The 19,819-nt window shown below is 41.2% G+C and overlaps 2 protein-coding genes across 2 annotated transcripts; one reads left to right on the top strand and one right to left on the bottom strand.

Annotated features, from left to right (window-relative positions):
* Positions 1 to 1,835: 1,835 nt before the first annotated feature.
* Positions 1,836 to 16,707, bottom strand: gatb (glutamyl-tRNA(Gln) amidotransferase, subunit B). The gene is made up of 13 exons (XM_020591724.1): positions 16,489 to 16,707; positions 14,648 to 14,801; positions 14,444 to 14,557; positions 10,008 to 10,206; positions 9,455 to 9,577; positions 9,258 to 9,371; positions 7,704 to 7,788; positions 6,949 to 6,993; positions 6,164 to 6,356; positions 5,865 to 5,998; positions 3,054 to 3,132; positions 2,796 to 2,927; positions 1,836 to 2,696 (listed from the first exon to the last, which is right to left on the bottom strand). The coding sequence occupies exons 1-13, from the start codon at positions 16,632 to 16,634 to the stop codon at positions 2,571 to 2,573; spliced, it is 1,644 nt and encodes a 547-aa protein (XP_020447380.1). The 5' UTR covers positions 16,635 to 16,707; the 3' UTR covers positions 1,836 to 2,570.
* Positions 16,708 to 16,795: 88 nt separating this feature from the next.
* dctpp1 (dCTP pyrophosphatase 1) lies at positions 16,796 to 17,529 on the top strand. The gene has a single exon (XM_020591725.1). The coding sequence runs from the start codon at positions 16,893 to 16,895 to the stop codon at positions 17,436 to 17,438; it is 546 nt and encodes a 181-aa protein (XP_020447381.1). The 5' UTR covers positions 16,796 to 16,892; the 3' UTR covers positions 17,439 to 17,529.
* The last annotated feature ends 2,290 nt before the right edge of the window (positions 17,530 to 19,819 follow it).

Genomic DNA, 19,819 nt, shown 5'->3' on the forward strand with positions numbered 1-19,819 from the left:
CGACAACATTTCTTAACAGAACTTGTACTGTGGCTGTTACATGACACAGACGATTAAAGCTGATTATTCTTAATTCATTCTGGTAGTTTGATCAGATTCCGACAGATAACGGACCGCTGAGTAGATCTAACAGAAAGTAACATACATTTAGCAGAAACTACCTGAAGAATGCAGGAGGTGTAGCCTCCAAGTTAAGCAGTGTCATCTCATAAATTCATTTAATAAGATCAAGAACGGTTTAACTTTTTAATCTTGATTGTGTAGTTTTGTCCCTCTTTACATCCATTCAGTTTCCACTTGCTATGCAGGCGATGAATTATGCAGAAAGATGTTTGTGTGCTATTGCTCTTTTTTTTTTTTTTTTTTTTTACAAAATGGTTTGGAAATGTACATTTGTATCAAAGCAATTTTCAGAATTGTTGAATAAGCCTTTCTTTCTCTCTGGTACGAGAATGTTGCAGAGCACTTTATCAGTCTTTTCATACTCCAGTGTCACTGAACTGCTGACACAGCCCTCAACCAGCACAGCACAGACTCAGTGTGTGTAACACAGTGCAGTATAATAACCACTGTTTTAGCAGCAGTGTGATATGAAAACAGGTTCCAAATGCTTCATCCATTTGGCCTCAGTTTTTTTTTTTTGTCAGAGAAATAACCAGCAGTTGCTGTTTGTTGCTGATGTCTGAGACACACAGGCGTGCCTCCTTTAATAAAGAAAACATCTGGTAAATGAACCTGAATGCACTTGAGTTGGCTTTCTCCCCCCTTTTTAAACTAAAATATGCAATAAAAGCAGAAAACCTGCTGCTTTCTCTAACAGGTTTCACCAGACATCTTTAATATGTTCTTTCCTTTTTGCCAGAGGTGGCTTGCAGCTGTTTGTTCTGTGTACATTGATGCTCTCATTTAATACAAATTTCCCATCTGAACAGCCCTTCCCCCAGGGAGCTTTTGTTCAGGACCACATCTTGTTCTTGGGTAAACATATCAGCTTACACTTCATGCGGCAACTGATGTACTGCAGAGATTAAGCAAATTGTAATGGAGAAGTAAACTCCACCATTATATGCCTTTGCACGCAAGCAGGCTATTCTGTGGGTCAAACAAAGGAAACTCTATATCAATGCTGGGTACACTGTAAATGAGGAAAGCATGAGGCTCTGGGTGCTGATGTCAAAAAGACCAATCAGGAACCTGCTCCCATTTACAGTCTCATCAAAAGCTGCAGAGACAGAAAAAAAAGCATGAGAGTTTCAACAGTTGATATCTTCTCCTGAAACCTGTACAACCATTTCAAAAAAAAAAAAACATTTTGTAATGACAACACTTTAGCAGCTGTGCAGTCACAACAGTCTGTCTGCACACAGTTGGAGCTGAGTACATGGCAGCACTCCACGTGTCCTAGAGAATGAGACTTGTTTGCACAAGAAATTAGTTACTTCTTAACGATGTCATTTGCTGATCTCCACAGGGGATCAGGTGCCATAGCAGTGTGGGAATGACTTTTTCAAAATAAAACATCTGAAATGTGACCTGCCCGGGGTGGACCCCACCTCACACCTAATGTCAGCTGGGATAGGCTCCAGCCCCCCCATGACCCTGTTCCAGAATAATCGGATAGATGACGGATGGACATCTGAAATGGCCACATTTGACTAAACTGCACTGACTGTACACTGAATATTACTGACATGACAAACTGATTAGGGAAACATAGTGAAGAAGTGCAGATAAGAAGAAGAAGAAGACAGGTTTTAGGATTTTTTTAGGCACAGAGAATTATGATATTGTTGAAAGGAGCTGCACCCCATTGCCATAGGAATTATGTTTGAAAGGAGCTGCACCCCATTGCCATAAAGAATCCATATTTAATGCACAACAGGACAAATAACATGCTTCAACCACAAGAGGGAGCTCACTGATCACTTTCATGCCTGGATATCTGAGATAAGTCTGTTGCCTCTCCTGATAAGAAAGCATTCATCACAACAGCAATTTCATCTTCTGGCCTCACAGATGACCATTATGGGCAGTATGGAAATGGCCATCTTGTACTGAAAAGGTTATACTGAATACCAAATAAGCAGGTGGGTTTAGAAGACTGCTTCCAATTTGACATGATTATTAAATTTATCTTAAATATTAATTTTGTTTTTCCACTGTTAATCAGTGCACCTGTTTTTAAGACTCATCAGGTCTTATCTGTTTATTAGTACATAAAAACATGTATTTACTGTACTCGGCTGAATCACGTATGCTTTTTGACTAAATAAACCAGATGGTGATATAATGAGTTATATTACTTTTTGAGCACTTACAGAAGATAATGGCTGTTGTCTGGTGGAAATGTACAGTATTTACAAAAATGTCAACCTCTCAGGAACCAAGGATGGTATCTTCATTTCAGCTTGGCCATCATTAGTTTGATCCACCCACAGAAGAGCAGGTACCATATAATCTGCCATATACTCTCCATATGAGCTTCTTCATAAAGATCTACATCACTGTCGTATCTTTCTTTGCACAAATGGCTGTGATATGGGTCTGGGTCTCGCAGAGCAGTTCAACCTTCACGAAGTCTCCTCTTGCAAAATTTTCCTCACCAGAACTGGGTCGGCTCTACCTCTGGTCTCTTTCTTTACCAGGCCCATTAACTTGTTTAGAACTTTCTTGTTTCCATTTCTGATGGCATGAACCTACAGACAGGCACAGCAAATACAAAACATCTCAAACATGCAAAAAACCCCCCCAAAAAACGATGTAATACAAGTGAGACTTTACATGGGCGCCCTCACCTCATCAGGGTGTGAATCCACCACCTTCTGACAGATGCTGTGCAGCTGTGCCGTGTCACTAATGAGCCCCAAGTCCTGCTCCTGGATGATCTGCAAGGCCGTCTTACCCGATGACCACATCTCCTGGAACACCTGAGAATGGAAAGAAACCAGTAAGACTTGTGTGACAACCACAATACAAATGAGCACCAGCCATGTATGTGTATACTGAGTGACAGATGGAAGGAAATAACTGCAAGGTCTGTGCAGCTGACTCACCTGCTTGGCAACTGAAGAGGAGATGTGCCCTGTTTCCTGGAGTTCCAGCAGCTCAGCCAAGGCAAGAGGTGATATCAGGCTGAAATCAAATAAAGGGATGATTTAACTACACTTGAAGAGATGAGCTGAAGAATTAGTGATATAAATGGAGGCGGACAAGGGGAGAGAAACAGTGTCAGACTGAAAGGATCAGTGATCCGACTTGGTCTTTCTTTCCTATGTCTGCTTGTTTGTTCCACAGGTTACCAGACAAACTGAATCAAAAGGTCTGTTAGAATATATTAAATGAATACGGAGACTGAAGGCACGATACTCAATCTCAGCTAAATCTTCTCCAAACATGGCCTAAAAACAGATGCAATGTATCCGCTTTTACAAACCTCCCTCTGTCTAACCGTCGATCTGGGCTTGAGGTCAAAGGAGCAAGAGGAAATTTGTGCAGCCTTGACAGGATAGTAGAGCCTGGTCATGATCATATGAACCAAAGCGCAGATACTTGCCTTTTTTGAGAGAACTGTTCAAAACATTTCACTTGGTACCTAAACTGCCACTTATTTTCTCCTGGCTCCAAGCACTCAAAACATTTCTCTAAGTACTTATGCTTCTCTGTTTTCCCTGCCTTTTCAGAGTCCTGGCAGCCACTCTTTTTCTTCCCCCCCCCTCCTTTCAGCCAAAGCAAATGCAACATCATGCATAAATAAAAACCAGCTACTTTATGATTTACTCACACACAAATGCTTCACGACAGTCTGGTAAAGGGAGATAAAGAAAAGCTCAGCGCATCTGTGCTAACGTCGAACCCGTTGCTTGTTTTAAGTTCATTTGCTCTGTAATGACGCAGAGCTTTTTTTCCCTGAGAAAATTTTATTATACTTTCAACTATATTGCTGATCTTAGCTTGAGTCAAAAAGCTAACGTGAAGTTTCTAAAGTTGTGATCTGGTGGCTGAGCTTCACAAACACAGATGGATCCATCGTCTGCATTTTTCTCTTAGCTGCAGTCACTATTTAACTGTCATTTTTAAGAAAGCTGCTAGACTGAAATGAGTGTCTGATATTTAGCATCAGTGGGAGATGAGCAGCGTTACTTGTTCATAGCCAGTGGCTAGACAGGCATCTTCACGTTTATTTGAAGCATGAAAGGTTCCATGGCAACTTCTCTTTGCAGCAAAATCTCAAAAAGACTTTATTGAATTTCAAGTGTTTTGGAACATTTACAAAATCCAACATGTTCCAGCTAACACCACCAAGAGATGAAAACAGCCCCTTCTTCTGAGATGTAATGATTTCACTAATGTAATTGGATTTGTCAAAACAGGCTTCGCTCTGGGGGCGGTCTGGACTGTCGCAGTGGTTGTGCCAATAACAGACATAAAGAAAGTGGAAATATCAGATCACATGTTCCTGTTGTACGGTATGGAATGGTTTAATCAGCCTTTGTGAACAACGCGTGATGGCAATCAAATCAGTCTGGTGTAGAATGTTTCAGGGATGAAACACACACACACCTATTCTAAGGTTGATAGGGTTTTAAATCAGAGCCTGTATCCTAAATATAAAACACTATACAGCACAGATCAGATCTATTTTGTGGTTAAAGTCTCATTAATCCAGTGCAGGTCTTCTTGGGGGATAAAGAGGCAACAGTTTGATAATTTAGATTCTGATGTCACCTCACATTGAGCCAAAAACAGCTGAGTTTGGGTGTATTATTTGTGTCAAGGGTGAGCATTAGCAGTAACTGTTATGAGCTTGTTATTATCGTCTTGTTGCACTGCAATTTTTGCTTTCATCCAACTCAGCAGCCACTTTTGCTTTTTCTCACTAAGTAAACTGAACATCTTCAGGACTGTGACAATGGTTTGATTCAATATGATACCAGCTATAACTGTTGTGCATAATAGCAGCATTAAATCAACTTTAACAGGCTAAACTGTGAGGTTCTCCGATGTCCTGCTGATGTGGAATTCAGAAATTATTGTTTATGCTCTTACTTTATACCTGCACTGCAAAATAACACAAGCAGCAGATAAGAAGGGATGATGTTTAGCTGCAGTGAGCGCGAACACTGTGACAGGTTCATGACAGTAATATATCTGATAAATTCCTGTGTTGTTTTCCAACTTTGCGTACGGCGGTTGTTAGCCTAGCTGCTGCCGTTCGTGCTTACAACACTTCCCATGCTGTTTCTTGCTTCTGGCTATTCCATGCAAGTAATTTCATTATTTTAAACTGATTGCAACTTCACTCTGTTGACATGGGAACACTGTTTGATGCCAGGCCTCCCTACGCTGCCCCAGTCTGCTTTTTGGTATCACATTATTAATGACATGAGACGTCCTTTCCTCAGTTCCTTCACCTGAAGTGCCCAATCACCAGCTGATTTCTGATAACGGGGCGTGTCAGTTCACAAAAAAAAAAAAAAAACTTCTGTGAGGATGGTCTCGTGTATCCTCGGTCATGGCTCCTCCAGCACCATCCTCACTCATCAGAGCCGATATAAGAGACTTGGAACGTCCTACGCAGGATGTAAGAGATATTTAAAGAAAGACATGAGATGTACACTACGTGTACATGTTCCATCCTCCTGCCACAGCTCAAAATCAACCAAAAGTGACTTTACAAAGCAAGTGAGCCAATCACAAGACACTCACAGGGGTCAAGCGCTAGGGCCCTGGTATCTAAGACCTGATTTTTGGCCACAGAGTAGCGCTATACTGGCAAAACAAATTCTAACCACAAGACAAACATACTGTGAACATAATGAATACTGTAAAATCTACATGAAGAAATTTGTTGGAGTGCTTCTCACCTCTGGGCCACACTCATGTCTTGCTGTCTGAGCTGACCCAACAGCTCGTTTGTCACCCAGCCAGTTACCTTCCTTGGCCCCGCTTTGGTTTCCTTCAGCACCGCCTCAAAGTACTCCATCAGCCCGTCCTCGTTCTGCAACAAAACACCATGAAACGCTTTTATCACTTCACGTGCATATGATATAATCTGGATCAAATCAGACCATCTGCGGACTCCAGCACAACCGCATCCATGTTGACTCTGCTTGTACTTGATCAGAATTAGGGAGTGCTTGCTTTCACCTGCTTATAAACTCACCACCAGAGTGAAGCTGTGCTCGGGCAGGATGCCGTACATTTGCACCAGCCTGTCTCTTTTGACACTAGGTAGCTCTGGCAGCCCTTCCCTTATCTTCTGCAACACCACCGCCTGGCACGCATCAATGCCAGCGGGCAGCGATGCATTATCCTCAAACACAATCAGAGGGGGCAGGTTGGGCTCTGGCATAAACCTGCAGGGAGGAAGGGAGGCATAAAAAAGGCAGGGGAGGGAGGGATGGAGGGGAAATGCTTTATCAGCAGAAATAAGCTTAGAGAAGGCTGACTTTTGTTGGCATACTAATGGACCTCTTGACACTATACTTGTCACATTGCACTTTCTCCCACCCATAATCATTTGACTCCCAACAGCCTGTCTGTCTATCATTCTCCCTCCTAAACTCAAACACACACAGTAATTACACACACACACAACTGAGGTCCAGACCTTCAGTGATGTCTGTTTATTTCTATCCATCTAGCTGCCACTCAAATGCTCTGATCATCATTCAGTCCCCAGTGAGGGCAAGATCGACCTCGTATCATAACCACATCAACAGACACAAGCGTCTAAGACAAAACCAATGCGGCTGTGGCTCAGGAGGTAGAGCGGGTCGTCTGCTAACCAGTCCACATCCTGTTCCATCAGTGTGTGTGTGAATGCTTGGGTGTGTCAATGGGTGAATGGGAAATAGCGTAAAGCGCTTTGAGTGCACTTCACTGCATAGAAAAGCACTATATACTTATAAGACTACTTACCAGCATACAGGAAGCCCACAAACTCACCTGTAATCCTGAAGACCCTCTTTGTCCCTCATAGGAATGGTCTCCCTGGAAGACATGATGCAGACATCGTTAATTGGCTTTATCAGCATTCTGATTGATAGACAGAATCTGAGCTTTTATAAACTTACAAAATAGGCACCACAAGAAATTTAACTGGAGGAACTGCAGTTAAAATTGCATAGAACCTCTTAGAACTGAAACAATTAATCAATTAGTTTGTCAACAAATTTGATAATCAACAAATATCAAATATTCACCAGTTCCAAAGTCTCAGACTTGAAGGTTTGCTGCTTTTCTATAATAGTAAACTGAGTATCTTTGAATTTCTGGCTGACATTTGATTATGTACATTTTGGCTATAGGAATGTAATTGGTGCAGTTGGATCTGTAGCCACTTCCACAAGAGCAATAAGAAAAAGCCAATCACAGGCCATCACCCACTCCTTATAACATGCTTAACCGTGAACCTTGAACAGCCAAGGCCTCATGGGAAGGAGGCAGAGCACCATAAGAAGATCAAGGCCTCAGCTGTGTGGGAGCTGGCTCATTCTGTGAGCTCATAAGCCTGTGAGTAGCACATAGCTCATAGATAATACAGGATGACGGCAGCATCCAAATGGCTCTATTCATCATCATTACCATGATGGTTCTTCCTCCGTAAAGCTAGGGACTAATGAAGCAGGCAGAGATCCCAGTCAGTGGGCGTTGTGGTGGCTAAAGCTTGGCATCATGGCCACGCTCTTTCATCCTCTTACCCTAATTTGGCATCATAGGCACGGGTCTCATTTTGTACCGTCCCCCCTCTCTGCAGGATGTCAATCTGTCTCTGGATCTCATAGTCTGGTGATATAAAATACAACATGGACACAAATACAGACACTGGCAAATTCCACTGTGACACAATTTTGTGGTAAATGCCAAACACCTGCTGTTATATACTGGTGATCCTCAGATGTCTGACTGTTGCCACATTATATCTGTGACAAATGCTGCTTTTCTCCAGGACTATTTAAAAACCAGTTCAGCAGCAAAGTAAATGTAACAGAACATTCATGATAACCAAGCCAATCACAGCACCTCAGTATGTCAAACCCATGTTTAAAAACCTGCATGTAAGATGTTGAAATTTTCTGCCTGCAGCTTTTTTGTCAGCTTTTTAAGTGGAGCTCAGTGAATAGCCAGTGAAGTCCGAGCCGACAATGGTAGTCAGTCCTCAACTTAATGAGTTAATCCCATGTATTCACACACATATTTACTGAAGAGCCTTAACTTGCATACGTTAAAGTAGAAATACTAAACAGTATTTCTACAAATTGAAAAATGTGAAAATAATATTATAGTATATATAAGTAACAAAAATACTCACAGCTACATACTGTATGGCCCATACGAGCAGTACTCTATTATGGATTATTATTACTGATGCAAAGTTTATGCATTTTATTGTTATAGTTGATCAAGGTAGAGGTAATTTTAGCTATTTTATATACTGTTGGGTAGTTTAATCTATTACAATGCATCATATATTATAAGATCATCTGCAAAGTAACTAGTAACTAAAGCTTTCAAATGCATGTAGTGAAGTAGAATACAATATTTAGATTTTAATTATGGTGAGTAGTAGTATAAAGCTGGGTAAAACAGAAACAGGAGGTTATGATCTGCCTACTGTAACTATTACCAGGCCAGAATGAGTTGCCAAGCAACCTGTGGATACTCCAGGAAGTTACTGGTCCCAGCTAAGACATATGATCTGGTACATAAATGCCATAAAGTGGTGAATTGTTTTTGTTTTATTACAGATTAAACAAAGGAAATACAGGCTAATTTATCATTACAATTTCGGAGTGCTGGTAGGCTTCATTAAGAAGCATGCTAGCTGTTTCCTTCTGTTTCAAGTGTTTATGCTAAGCTAAGCTGGCCGCCTGGTGGCTGTAGCTTCATACTGTATTTGCTGTACAAACATAGAGCGGTGACAATCTTCTCACTTAACTCTTGGCGAGAAAGCAAACAAGGATATTTCACAAAATGTCAAGCTCTTCCTTTGAGTACAGAAGTTAAGTAAATGTATGATCCACCACGGCGTGTTTCTCACCTTTTACTGCCAGTTTGGCTTGTAACACACACATACAGTAATTACACACATTTTCTAATCCTTTCAGGGTGACAATGTGTGCAAATATCAACTCACAAATTGGCCTTTTATGTGAGCAACCAGTAACCAGTTAAGATCTACTCAGATGGAATATACATCAAACACACTCTTACCCCATCCTGCTAGTCTTTTACTAATCTTCTTTGGTGCCTACCTATAGCCCGGGCCAGGTATCGGACACTGTTGATGTTCTTCACCTCTGTTCTGATGCCCAGGGGCTCACCTGGTCTGTGGACGGACACATTGGCATCTACTCTCAGCTGGCCCTCTGAGGAGAAGAGGTAAAAGATGCACAGAGCGACTCTAGACAGAGAGAGAGGCAGGCAGAGAGACAGAGAGGGATTTCCATACCAGACATGTTGCCTTGACAGGTGCCTAGGGCTTGCAGGATGAGCTGAAGCTCCCTCACAGCTGCAGCAGCCTCCTCTCCACAGCTCATGTCTGGCTCCATCACCAGCTCCATTAGACCTACACCTGACGGGTGTGAAGACAGCTGTGTTTTACATGTCTGAGGTTATCTATCCCATGGAGCTCTGTAACAAACCTCAACAGTTTCCACACTGTTGAGCAACTGAAATTTACAGAATCACTTTAAATCATTTTTAAGGTTTAGCTACTGTGTGTCCTAAAACCTCTGGACACTTCAGCTTTTAGAAAACTTACTCAAACTGTAGTAAATTATGTATTTGTTGGGGACTATTTTCAGCTGCAGATTAATCCACATTTCAAACTGACATAGTAATGAAACAACAGGTCATCCAGTGCAATGGCTTTAATAGTTTTTGGAGGACTATGACACAGTGGAATAAGCTAAATAAGGTTTCAGCTGCACAGTCAATACACATTAGTAAGATAAATTTATTGTTGCTTTGCTTCTTTTCATGGTGAAGCTCTCTGACGTTACCTGCTCTGTTGAGATCTATGAGCGTCTGGCTGCGGACGTCATCGTGGAGACTCTTGCCACTGTCCTGCTCCAGCTGAATCTGCTTGATGTGGACATTCTTCTTGATCACCTGGCTTCTCTTTATTCCTCCAAGGAGGCTGTAAGTCAGCATGCCATCTACAGCAATGGGCCGCCGTTGTTGGGTGATCTGGTATCCAGCCTGCAGTGAGAAAACAAGGTACGACAAAACTCTGAGCAGCAGGATTATGTAGTAAATAGAGGATCCAAAACCTAAAAACATGTTTATTGAGACACTGAATATATCAGCTCCTTAAAGTGGCAGAAACCTAACTTCCTACTTGATTAAAAGAAGTTGGGATACCATGTTGGTGTAATGAAAAGTTAGTCAACAAGAACAGTGGCAGCAGTATTCACATTCCTTTAACCCCTATAAATTAGGAATGAATACAATCAGATTTAGCTCAGTAAAAGATTCATGTGAGTAATTCAGTTTATTATCCAGCGATATTTTAACTGAAAGAATGGAATACTTATTTACTTACTTATAATACTTTATATATATTTAAAAAAAAACTAATTATGGATACTAAGAATGGAATACTTATTTACTTACTTATAATACTTTATATATATTTAAAAAAAAACTAATTATGGATGTAAGATAGTATTTCCTGGATTCATTCAGTTAAATCCCAGTATCAGTGGAATAACAGTGATGAGGATGTTGCAGTCGGCGCCATGGGGCCACATGAATTAAACAGTGCTGGCTGATTGGATGTGCCCTCATTACAATGCAACAGGCGCGCTGCCATTTCACTCAAGGTTTCTACTCGCAAACGCGTGAGAATAAATATTTCATCTGCTCCTGTATTCCTAAAAGAATCTTCTGCCCCAAGTATTAATTTCCCACATTACTACGGCAACCACATCACAGGAACTAAACATTAATCACAGCTATGCTAAAGAGCATGCGGTTGTGGGAGAAAAGACTGGGGGGCTCATAGTCACTGGATGTCTGCACAACATGCCTGATCGACACAATCAATCACCGCCACATCTCCTCATTTCAGAATAAACAAAAAGGAGAAGAAAGTCACACTTGGCAATTGTCTTTTCCGGTTTCTGTTCTTCTTGGTGGATTAAATCTTTAACTCTGCTGGATTATGTGAATGCTGTTGCAGCTTATCAGAAATCCACTGTTTCTTACTTAATCTTTTCGTGAGTTGTGTCACTGCTGTTCAAAATCTGGTCTCTGCTGGCTGAAGCACAAGCATGCTATGCTGCACATTAGGTAGCATCTACAGAAGTGAAGATCTATTTGCATTTCCTGTATAATAAATCTACTCTGTCAGACTAAATAATGAAGGATGAGGCAGGTTTGTTGTTAATAAGATCCTGGTAGCCACAGTGGGTTTTCCCAGCAGCAGACTGAACCCTAATGAGCTTCAAACACCCTTTCATATTCACAGTTACAGAAACATGCCTGTTCACATACTGCACACACAGGTTCAGACACACACATGCTCCAAACTCATTTTTGTGTTGTGACCTGCTGAGTCATTTTCTGACTCATTTTAAAGTCACTACACAAACCAGACTAAGCCAGTCGTAACTGAGGTCCTTCTCAGCTACCTGCCGAGGTCACGCAGACGTGCACTGCTCTCATTAAGCATGTCATATCTTCAATTGCCAGGCCAAGTCTGTCTATTTGAGAACTTAATATCTCAAGGAAATAGTAATCGTTTGCTTTTGCTGGCAGATTAGTGCTGAGTTGCTGAGGCATGTTATTAAAGGGCTGTTAAAAATTGTATATATGTGCCGTGCCTGCTCTTTCACTTCAAAGAAGAAATGCTGGTGGGACAGTGGTATTAATCATTTCATAGCAACTGTGGTGTTTTACAAAATGCAATCAGGGATTTCTAGTGGAACATATCAATAATATACAATATATTTTTCAAGGATGGGATAATTTCTCCCTCTCTTCTGCTACTGCTTTGGTTTTACTAACATAAATTTTAAAACTATGCCATCATTTGGTTAATTAAAGCCATTCTCACATGAGTTTATCAAGCTGTTTCACACAACACTGGGACAGCTCACGCTTTAACAGCAGGTATTGTGAACAGTACACACAAGTAAAGGTTCCAGCATCAACCTGCTGCCAGGGGTTGTTCGGGGAAATCTCATAGAAAAATAAAAACTGCATTTGGGTATTATCATCCAAGCTGTGTGTCAACCGTCGACAATGAAGCCAGCAAAAGTGATGCAATCTTCAGCTAACACACAAGAGAGCAAGAGGAACCCAAGAGTAATCCCTGCTCTTCTGGAGGGGATTTTCAAGAAACATGGACTTTCTAGGGAGATAATAAATCATAATCACAGTTATTAAGTAAAATGTGTACTGCTGCCACTTAGTGAAAACCAGTAAGTCTGTGAAATATTAAATGGGGGGAAAATTCTATCAAGTGTCACAGAAAACTGTTGTGGTCCATCAAGCTTTATCAGTCACATTTTCACAACAGTCTCAGGTCTGCTCGAGACACTAGACAGAAAGAAAAAGATGTTTTTCAGTGCGATACAAATAGAATTAGCATAACATCTTACCAGGGAAGGATTGACTGGAAAGTCAAAATGCAACATTCTCCAGCACCTTTCTAGATTTATTAGAAGAGATCTCTGTTGGACGAGTTGCTGTAAAGTTGCAGTGACATTCTGTCTTTTCCATCGAAGCCTTAAAATGTATCATAATGGCGGTGAGATTACCCTGGGGCTCTGAGGGGCAGTGAAACCTCACCATGCGAGGACTCCATTATAGAGAGAAAAGTGAACATCACTTGGACAAGATTGTTAAATGGAAATATTAGTGTTAAGGACAGGGATACCTCTACCATGACCTTATCAGACTGCTATTCAGTGCAACCTCTTTCTTTAACAGCAGTAAATTTGAAAGTGCAGTAAGATGAATTTAAAGCTGCCTGAAATACATCTGGCTGCTTGGAAACAAGCTATGAATAAAACATTGACATATCATGACCTTTTATGTCAATATTGTAAATTTGTTAGCAAACTTACTTAATATCCAGCAGTTACAGAGAAACATTATCTCTGATTTAGAGTTGTGTTGGCACCCCATTAAACTCCAATATTCCCTTTACATTAACACAGTTTCTTTCCTGCAGCATCTATGACAAATATCTGCCTCATTAACTGCTCAATGTCCCACTGGGTTCACCAGCTAGTCACTATATTTATCTCTCTGCTGTGCAGTGCTGGGCAGGTAGTGTACTTTGGGTTTTTAGACCATTTCTGCTGGCAACAGCTGCCTGCTGCAGCCAAAACAACTCTCCACAACAGTAATGATGTGGGCCAAACAGCTAAACACTGATCTGAAACTCATTATAAAGCTCCATGAAGCTGAAGGGACCTGTAGATTTGGGTAATAATTCTTCACTAGGAACCATCCCTTTTACAATGTCACACTGTCATTTAAAACATGTAGATTACTGCAGGCTTAAAGTTTCATCAGTCCATATTTATGCTTCATTATCAATAGGTCAGAAAACATCTAAGGTGAAAGGTGTCACCCGCAGTGATAAACACACAGTGAATTATAACCCAACCCTGTTCCCTTCAGCTCTATAGAGAGCATTTTACGATCTCTCAGCTCACTGCTTTGCTTTTACAGCCTTGAAATGTATTGTTTTGGGACACTCTCAATGCGCTCTAGTTTCCAAATGCTCCCAGCAGTTGTGAAAAGGCTGTTTCAATTAAAGGTGAGATACTATCCGGTGTAGCTGGTGTCTATGTGAAGTCCATTATGGTAACTACTTAAGATCGGCATCACCTCCAGGACATCAGTTTACAAAACAGTTTATTTTAATTAACTACTTTGCTTTCATTTTCCTAATTAGGTCAGAAGGTTCATAATCAAACTAAAAGATTGACATGATTATGTGTAATAAATCACACCAAGAACTGTCAAACTGGAAAACTCTACCTTCTTTTAGTGTGATTGTAATAATGATTCAAATGATGTGAAAAAAAGCTTATCATCAAATTATCTGCAAAGGCATGGAGAGGGAAATGACCTGGATAATGTAAAACAGAAGTGCAGTGAAGGAAATGAGCTGGTAAGTGGGGAAAAAAAAAAATCACTGGTCATTTTCTTTAACAGCTTTTGATATCATTCGTCTGTACATGTGGCAAAAAGCATTTCTGCTGCTTCAGCAAGACTTACTATTTAAAATAGAGTTCATGGCTGGGAGAATTCACTGGGAGTATTGTCACTGAAAAGCTGGAGGCAGATAAGGGCAACTTATAAGCAATGATGTGCAGGACAGTAGCAGCTCTACACAGCTGTTTATCAGATAAGGTACTACTAAATCCTACATGATGCACAGAGAGCAACAAAGGAGGACAGGGAACAAAAAACTCACAGGGAGGTCAGCGTAGAAGTAATGTTTCCTGTCAAAAAGGGACTTCCTGTTTATAGTGCAATCAAGAGCCAGCCCTGTCATCACGGCTGCCTCGACACATCGTCTGTTCAGGACCTGGAGGCAGACAGGGACGTTATCTGATGATTGATCAAGAAGGGGATCAGAAAACAAGTAATCTCTGATTGATTTCAGTTAAACACTTACGGGTAACGTGCCAGGTAAAGATGCATCAAAGAATGACACCAGGGAGTTAGGAGGTGCTAAGAAGCAAACCGGTGAGCTGGAAAACAGCTTGGTGTTGGAGTTAATCTGGGCATGAATTTCCAAGCCAACCACTCCAACCAGCTGCTGAGAAGCACTGAGGCAGAGAGAATCAAGACATGGTACAACCAAACAAAGAAAACCTCTACTACAAACATGTAGACTGAGGAAAACAAAGCAACTGTGTGCCATGGCAAAGGAAAACACTTGTTTCTGACTGGCTGATCCATTAAAATAAAGACACATACACAAACAGAAGTGGTGTCTAAATAATCTACTGTACACTAAATCTTAGAAAGGTATTATGAGAGTTTTTAGTGTATAAGTATACTGAAAATATCACTAAACATTCTAGATTTTTAAATTTCTGTGCTTTTGATTTTGTGAGTTTACTGAATATCCAAATGCAAAAATTTCCACTAGTATAAACGTTTTCTTGTACATATGCTACAAAGATTAGAGGTAATGCATAATATATACAGCTACTATGTTATATGGAATTGGGACACAGTGTTCTGCTTACCCACCAAAAACTATTCCACTAGCAAGTGCCCTCCTTCTTAACATGTGTTAATGTGATTAGGTTGGATTAAGGCCTAAAGTTGAACTTGGAATGCAGTACAATGTATTCTACTTGCCCTCAGGTTAAAGGGGAATGCCACCAATTATACACATAAAGGTCAGATTACTTGTCACTGAGTACTGCTCAGCACATGAAAACAGCCAATGTCAGCAGGGTGATATCTAACATGGCCAAAATAACCTACCTACTAGGGGACCCCGGATCAAATTAGCTGCAGGTGTACAAGAATTCTTGTGCTGGAATAACATACGGTAGGTCCTTGCTTGCTGTGCAACTGTCTGATTGCATGTTTCTTTTTAGTATACAGTATTTTGTCAGCTTATATCATGCTGTAGTAATCAAATCTAAATTTATTTGTACAGCACATTTAAAACAACAATAGGTCGGGGGTGGAGGGGTGGTGTCAGTGTCTTGAGCCTCGCCCTGGGTGAACCACCTTCTTGATCATGGTATCTCCCCTGCCAGGTAAATATCAGTTCAGTTACAGTGGTAGTAAAGCATCTTTCATACCTAAACAAAGTCACATTCAATTATCAATTGTAAACTGTGAATCATAGTGAACCCAGGGTTTTGGGGATGCTGGGACCATGAAATTTCAAAGACACAGGCTTGTAACAGGGAATAATGCAAACTATGTTTAATCACTACTGTCCTACATGGTCAGATTTTTTTGGCAGGACCCTCTATTAATGGCCTATAATGTTTGTCAGACAGTTTGGGTGGAGAGAGTATGACATTAACGAGTTGTGAACGTGAGTAAACACTTTTGTAGGGTTGGGGAGCTCATGCTCATCACACTAGAGCCATTGTTGCCAACTTGTGCGTACAAAGGTTCAATCCCATCATGGGGATTCGATACTACAGATTTTGTGGTGCAAGAAACTGAAAGTTACATATGATGATACAAACTGGTTTTGTTGTATGGATGAATTGGTTGTGTCATCCTTGACATTTTGCAGTTACATGTAAACCTGGGCTCCTCTCCCTTAGGAAGGGAAGGACTACAGAATGATACCAGATTGTTCCCATAATGTAGTTATTCACGGTCTCTATTGCTCCAATTTACTCTTGTGAGTGACCGTTTGAACACAGCTTCGTTTTAGTTGCTGACTGAGCTCGGTTGAAATCCCAGGTATCTTGCTATAGAAAAATATTCGGTTGAAGAAACGTGTTCGCATCAATCTCGTCACTGACTGCTTACCTTTCTGCTCTCAGCTGCGGTTGATTATAACACCGTAAACATGTACTTATTTGTCTAATTACACACGGAGCCTTTGAATATAATACTGACAAATGTTTACTCGTATTATGCAGCAGTTCACTTGCTGCAACAGAGGACGCAGCCATATTGTCAGTAAGGCTTCAGGAAAACACGGCACGGGAGTTGTAGTTTGTTTACAGTGACATTTCTAAATGGAGTCTATGCTGCTAGTTTTTGGATTAAACTACAAAACCCAGTCTCGAAGATTTTCGTTTCCGATATAAGTTGCATCATTTCCGGCCTGACAACTGGCGGGACTTCTTCACAACGTAGTGGAACGGGAGCTGCTTATAGAGCTTAAAAAGTCGTTTTTACACGGAACCTTTTGATAAAATTCTAACAACATGATGGCCACAAACGGAAAGGAAGCTAGTGGAGTGAGAGATGACGTGTCGTCTTCAAACGGCTGCAGAAAAGATTTTACTACGACAAACTTAGCTCTGGTAAACGGAGCAGCAACGAAAGCTTCGATCCACTCCATGCTGCAGAATGGTGGAACAGTACATCCAGAGAGGTTCACCTTCAGCCCCGAGCCCACCATTGAGGATATTCGGCGGATGCAAGCAGAGTTCACGGATGAGCGGAATTGGAACCAGTTCCACCAGCCCCGCAACCTGCTTCTAGCCATGGTGGGGGAGGTCGGCGAAGTTTCGGAGCTTTTCCAGTGGCGGGGAGAGGTGGCCGAGGGCTTGCCTGATTGGACCGAGTCGGAGCGGGAGCAACTCGCGCACGAACTCAGCGATGTGTTGATCTACTTGGTGGAACTCGCCGAGAAGTGTCGCGTCGACCTTCCGCAAGCGGTGATTCGTAAAATGGCCCTAAACCGAATGAAGTACCCCGCCAGCAAGGTGCGCGGATCGGCCAAAAAGTACACGGAGTACAAGGACTGAGTTTGGCTCTTAAGATGACTATCTGGTTTCAACCATTGCATGTTGGTTGCAATAACTGCTGGAGCTGCTGTTTACTCAAGTTAAAAAAAAATCTGCGGTTTAACTGTGGCCTACAACTACTGAAGGTTTTACGGCTTTTTCTGAGTTGACTTGTTACATAGCTGTTTGAATGAATGCTTATGTGTATCCTCGGTAATACATGGTTGTTACCCTAAGGCCCTATATGCAAAGTCACACATGTTAGCTTGGCACTTTCAAGAATATGCCGTGTTTTATTGTGCTTAACCTTTAAATCCTGCTTTTACTGAGATCATTGATGGCCTATGTCAGTGTTAGAAATATTAGTCATGCAGTGCCTTTGCGGGATTGTTAAGACAAAGATATTTCTTACTGAACATTTTAAAGTTATTTAGCTGGGTTCCAGTAGAGAGATGTGACAGACTTTTAAAATATTGGAGCTGAAGTACAGTGATTGTCCTTTTGAGAGACAAAGATTGTGCTTTGGAAGAACATACTCTCTGTTTTATTCACATTACAGCAATCACAATTTTCCCAACCAAAAGTAAAAGTTGCTTTAAATCATTCCAGTCTCCTTCACTCACTTTCCAATTAAGCTCAAGTAATGGTGGAGGCAGTGGCCTGTTTGCTGACTACATGCAAGTTCAGGCTAAAAGAGGGACCCTGTAAGACATTTGTTCGTTTATGTGGTACACAGCTAATGCAGTTGTATACAACAGCCCTGCAGTTTATCGTGGTTATCTTCAGCTTGTTTAGAGGAGTGTCTGTTATTAATGTTATGGCCGTTTCTGAGGCTTGTGAATAATGTATAATTGGTAGAAATTTGAGTGGTCAAATATTAGAAACATGTCGGTATAAAGCAATGCAATTTAGCAACAACAGAACCTCATGGGGGCATCATTTAATTTCAGGTCTTGTATTTAGTGATGGGTCCGGCAACACCGATGCGTCGCCACATGCGTCGAGCTCGTAGAGCAAAACCCCGTGTCGGTGCGCGTATCGCTTTAAGAAAGTCACGTGACCGATACAGGAACTGTTTCGAACTGACGCTGCCGCGCCAAACTGTTTATAAGGAAGCGCATATGTCAACGGGATGTATCTGCCAAAACGAATCTCTGATCTTTTGCGGTTCATCGTCACATTCATCAAGAATTATGGAGCAGCCTCAAGCCAAAAGAAAGGTTTCCGCCGTGTGGGACCATTTTGATCTCATATCGGAAAATAAGGTATTTGTTTTAATTTCCTTGTTGTTTCATCTTGTTCCTCTCAGAGTTCCCACTTGATCTATCTGAATTCAAATTCATTTCAAAGTGGCTCTGAGTTTACTATTCGTATTATTTTCTGCAGGTTAAATGTCGCATTTGTTCGACAGAACTTTCCTACTTAAATAAATCCACCTCCTCAATGCTGAGGCATTATAGGGCCAGGCATGAGAATGAAGTCCCAGATACAACCAGGATAAACTCAGGTATACAGCCATTCTACAACTCGTCCTCTCCTGTTTTTGTACAGTGGGATGGTCTAGCTTGATTTTTGAGTGTGAATTAAAAGACTTGACAAGATTGGGAATTAACCCCCAGTACGAGACCGGACCAAAATTGTTTGATCTAGAAGCTTGTCTCGTAGATCTGTCAAGTTGACCGATGGAGTCATTCACACACTAAGTCAAGGGGAACATTGTATTAGACTGCATTAGTGTAGGTCGGTGTAACTAATCAACTGGAAATTCAGGATATGGAGCCATTTCTTCCAGTAATTCAACTATGCTAATCAAAACAAGGCACTTGGAGCCTTCTGTCTTCCGCAACCTCACTTAACATTTTTTAGCATCACTGGTTGCCTGAAAATGTTAATTGCAGTAACATTTTGTTATGTTATTCAGGTAACTTTCATAGTGTAATTGTTTACTTGGCGCTTGTAATCAGTTCATTTAAATCAGGATTTAGCACAGCAGTTAGTGAAAAGTGAATGTGATGTTGAGGGGACTCTTCCAATATATTCCCACGTTTCCCTGGTAGAGTATGGATCAGGCTGCATGTTTCTGTCTGAACCCAACCCATGCCCGAGAGTGTGGCGTCCAAGCCTGACCCAGACCTGACAAGCTTATGTAATGTCCGAACCCGCTGAACCTGACATCTTAGCATGCATCTGTGTGTGTGCAAGATATGGGCATTTAGTTTCATACAGCGATGAACATGTCTGGGTTTTTTTTTTATTTGATAAGCTTCAAGATGCAAATATTGCCCTCGGCTCTATATCCTAGTTAGAAGCATGAGTCATCCACAGGCTGCAGTGGAGAACAGTTGTGCACTAATAAAACATTGCTATGTGTGCAAGTTGAGGCGCACTTCAAAGTAAACAGC

This window comes from Monopterus albus, unplaced genomic scaffold, assembly GCF_001952655.1.
Source record: "Monopterus albus unplaced genomic scaffold, M_albus_1.0 scaffold15.1, whole genome shotgun sequence".
NCBI classification, from domain to species: domain Eukaryota; kingdom Metazoa; phylum Chordata; class Actinopteri; order Synbranchiformes; family Synbranchidae; genus Monopterus; species Monopterus albus.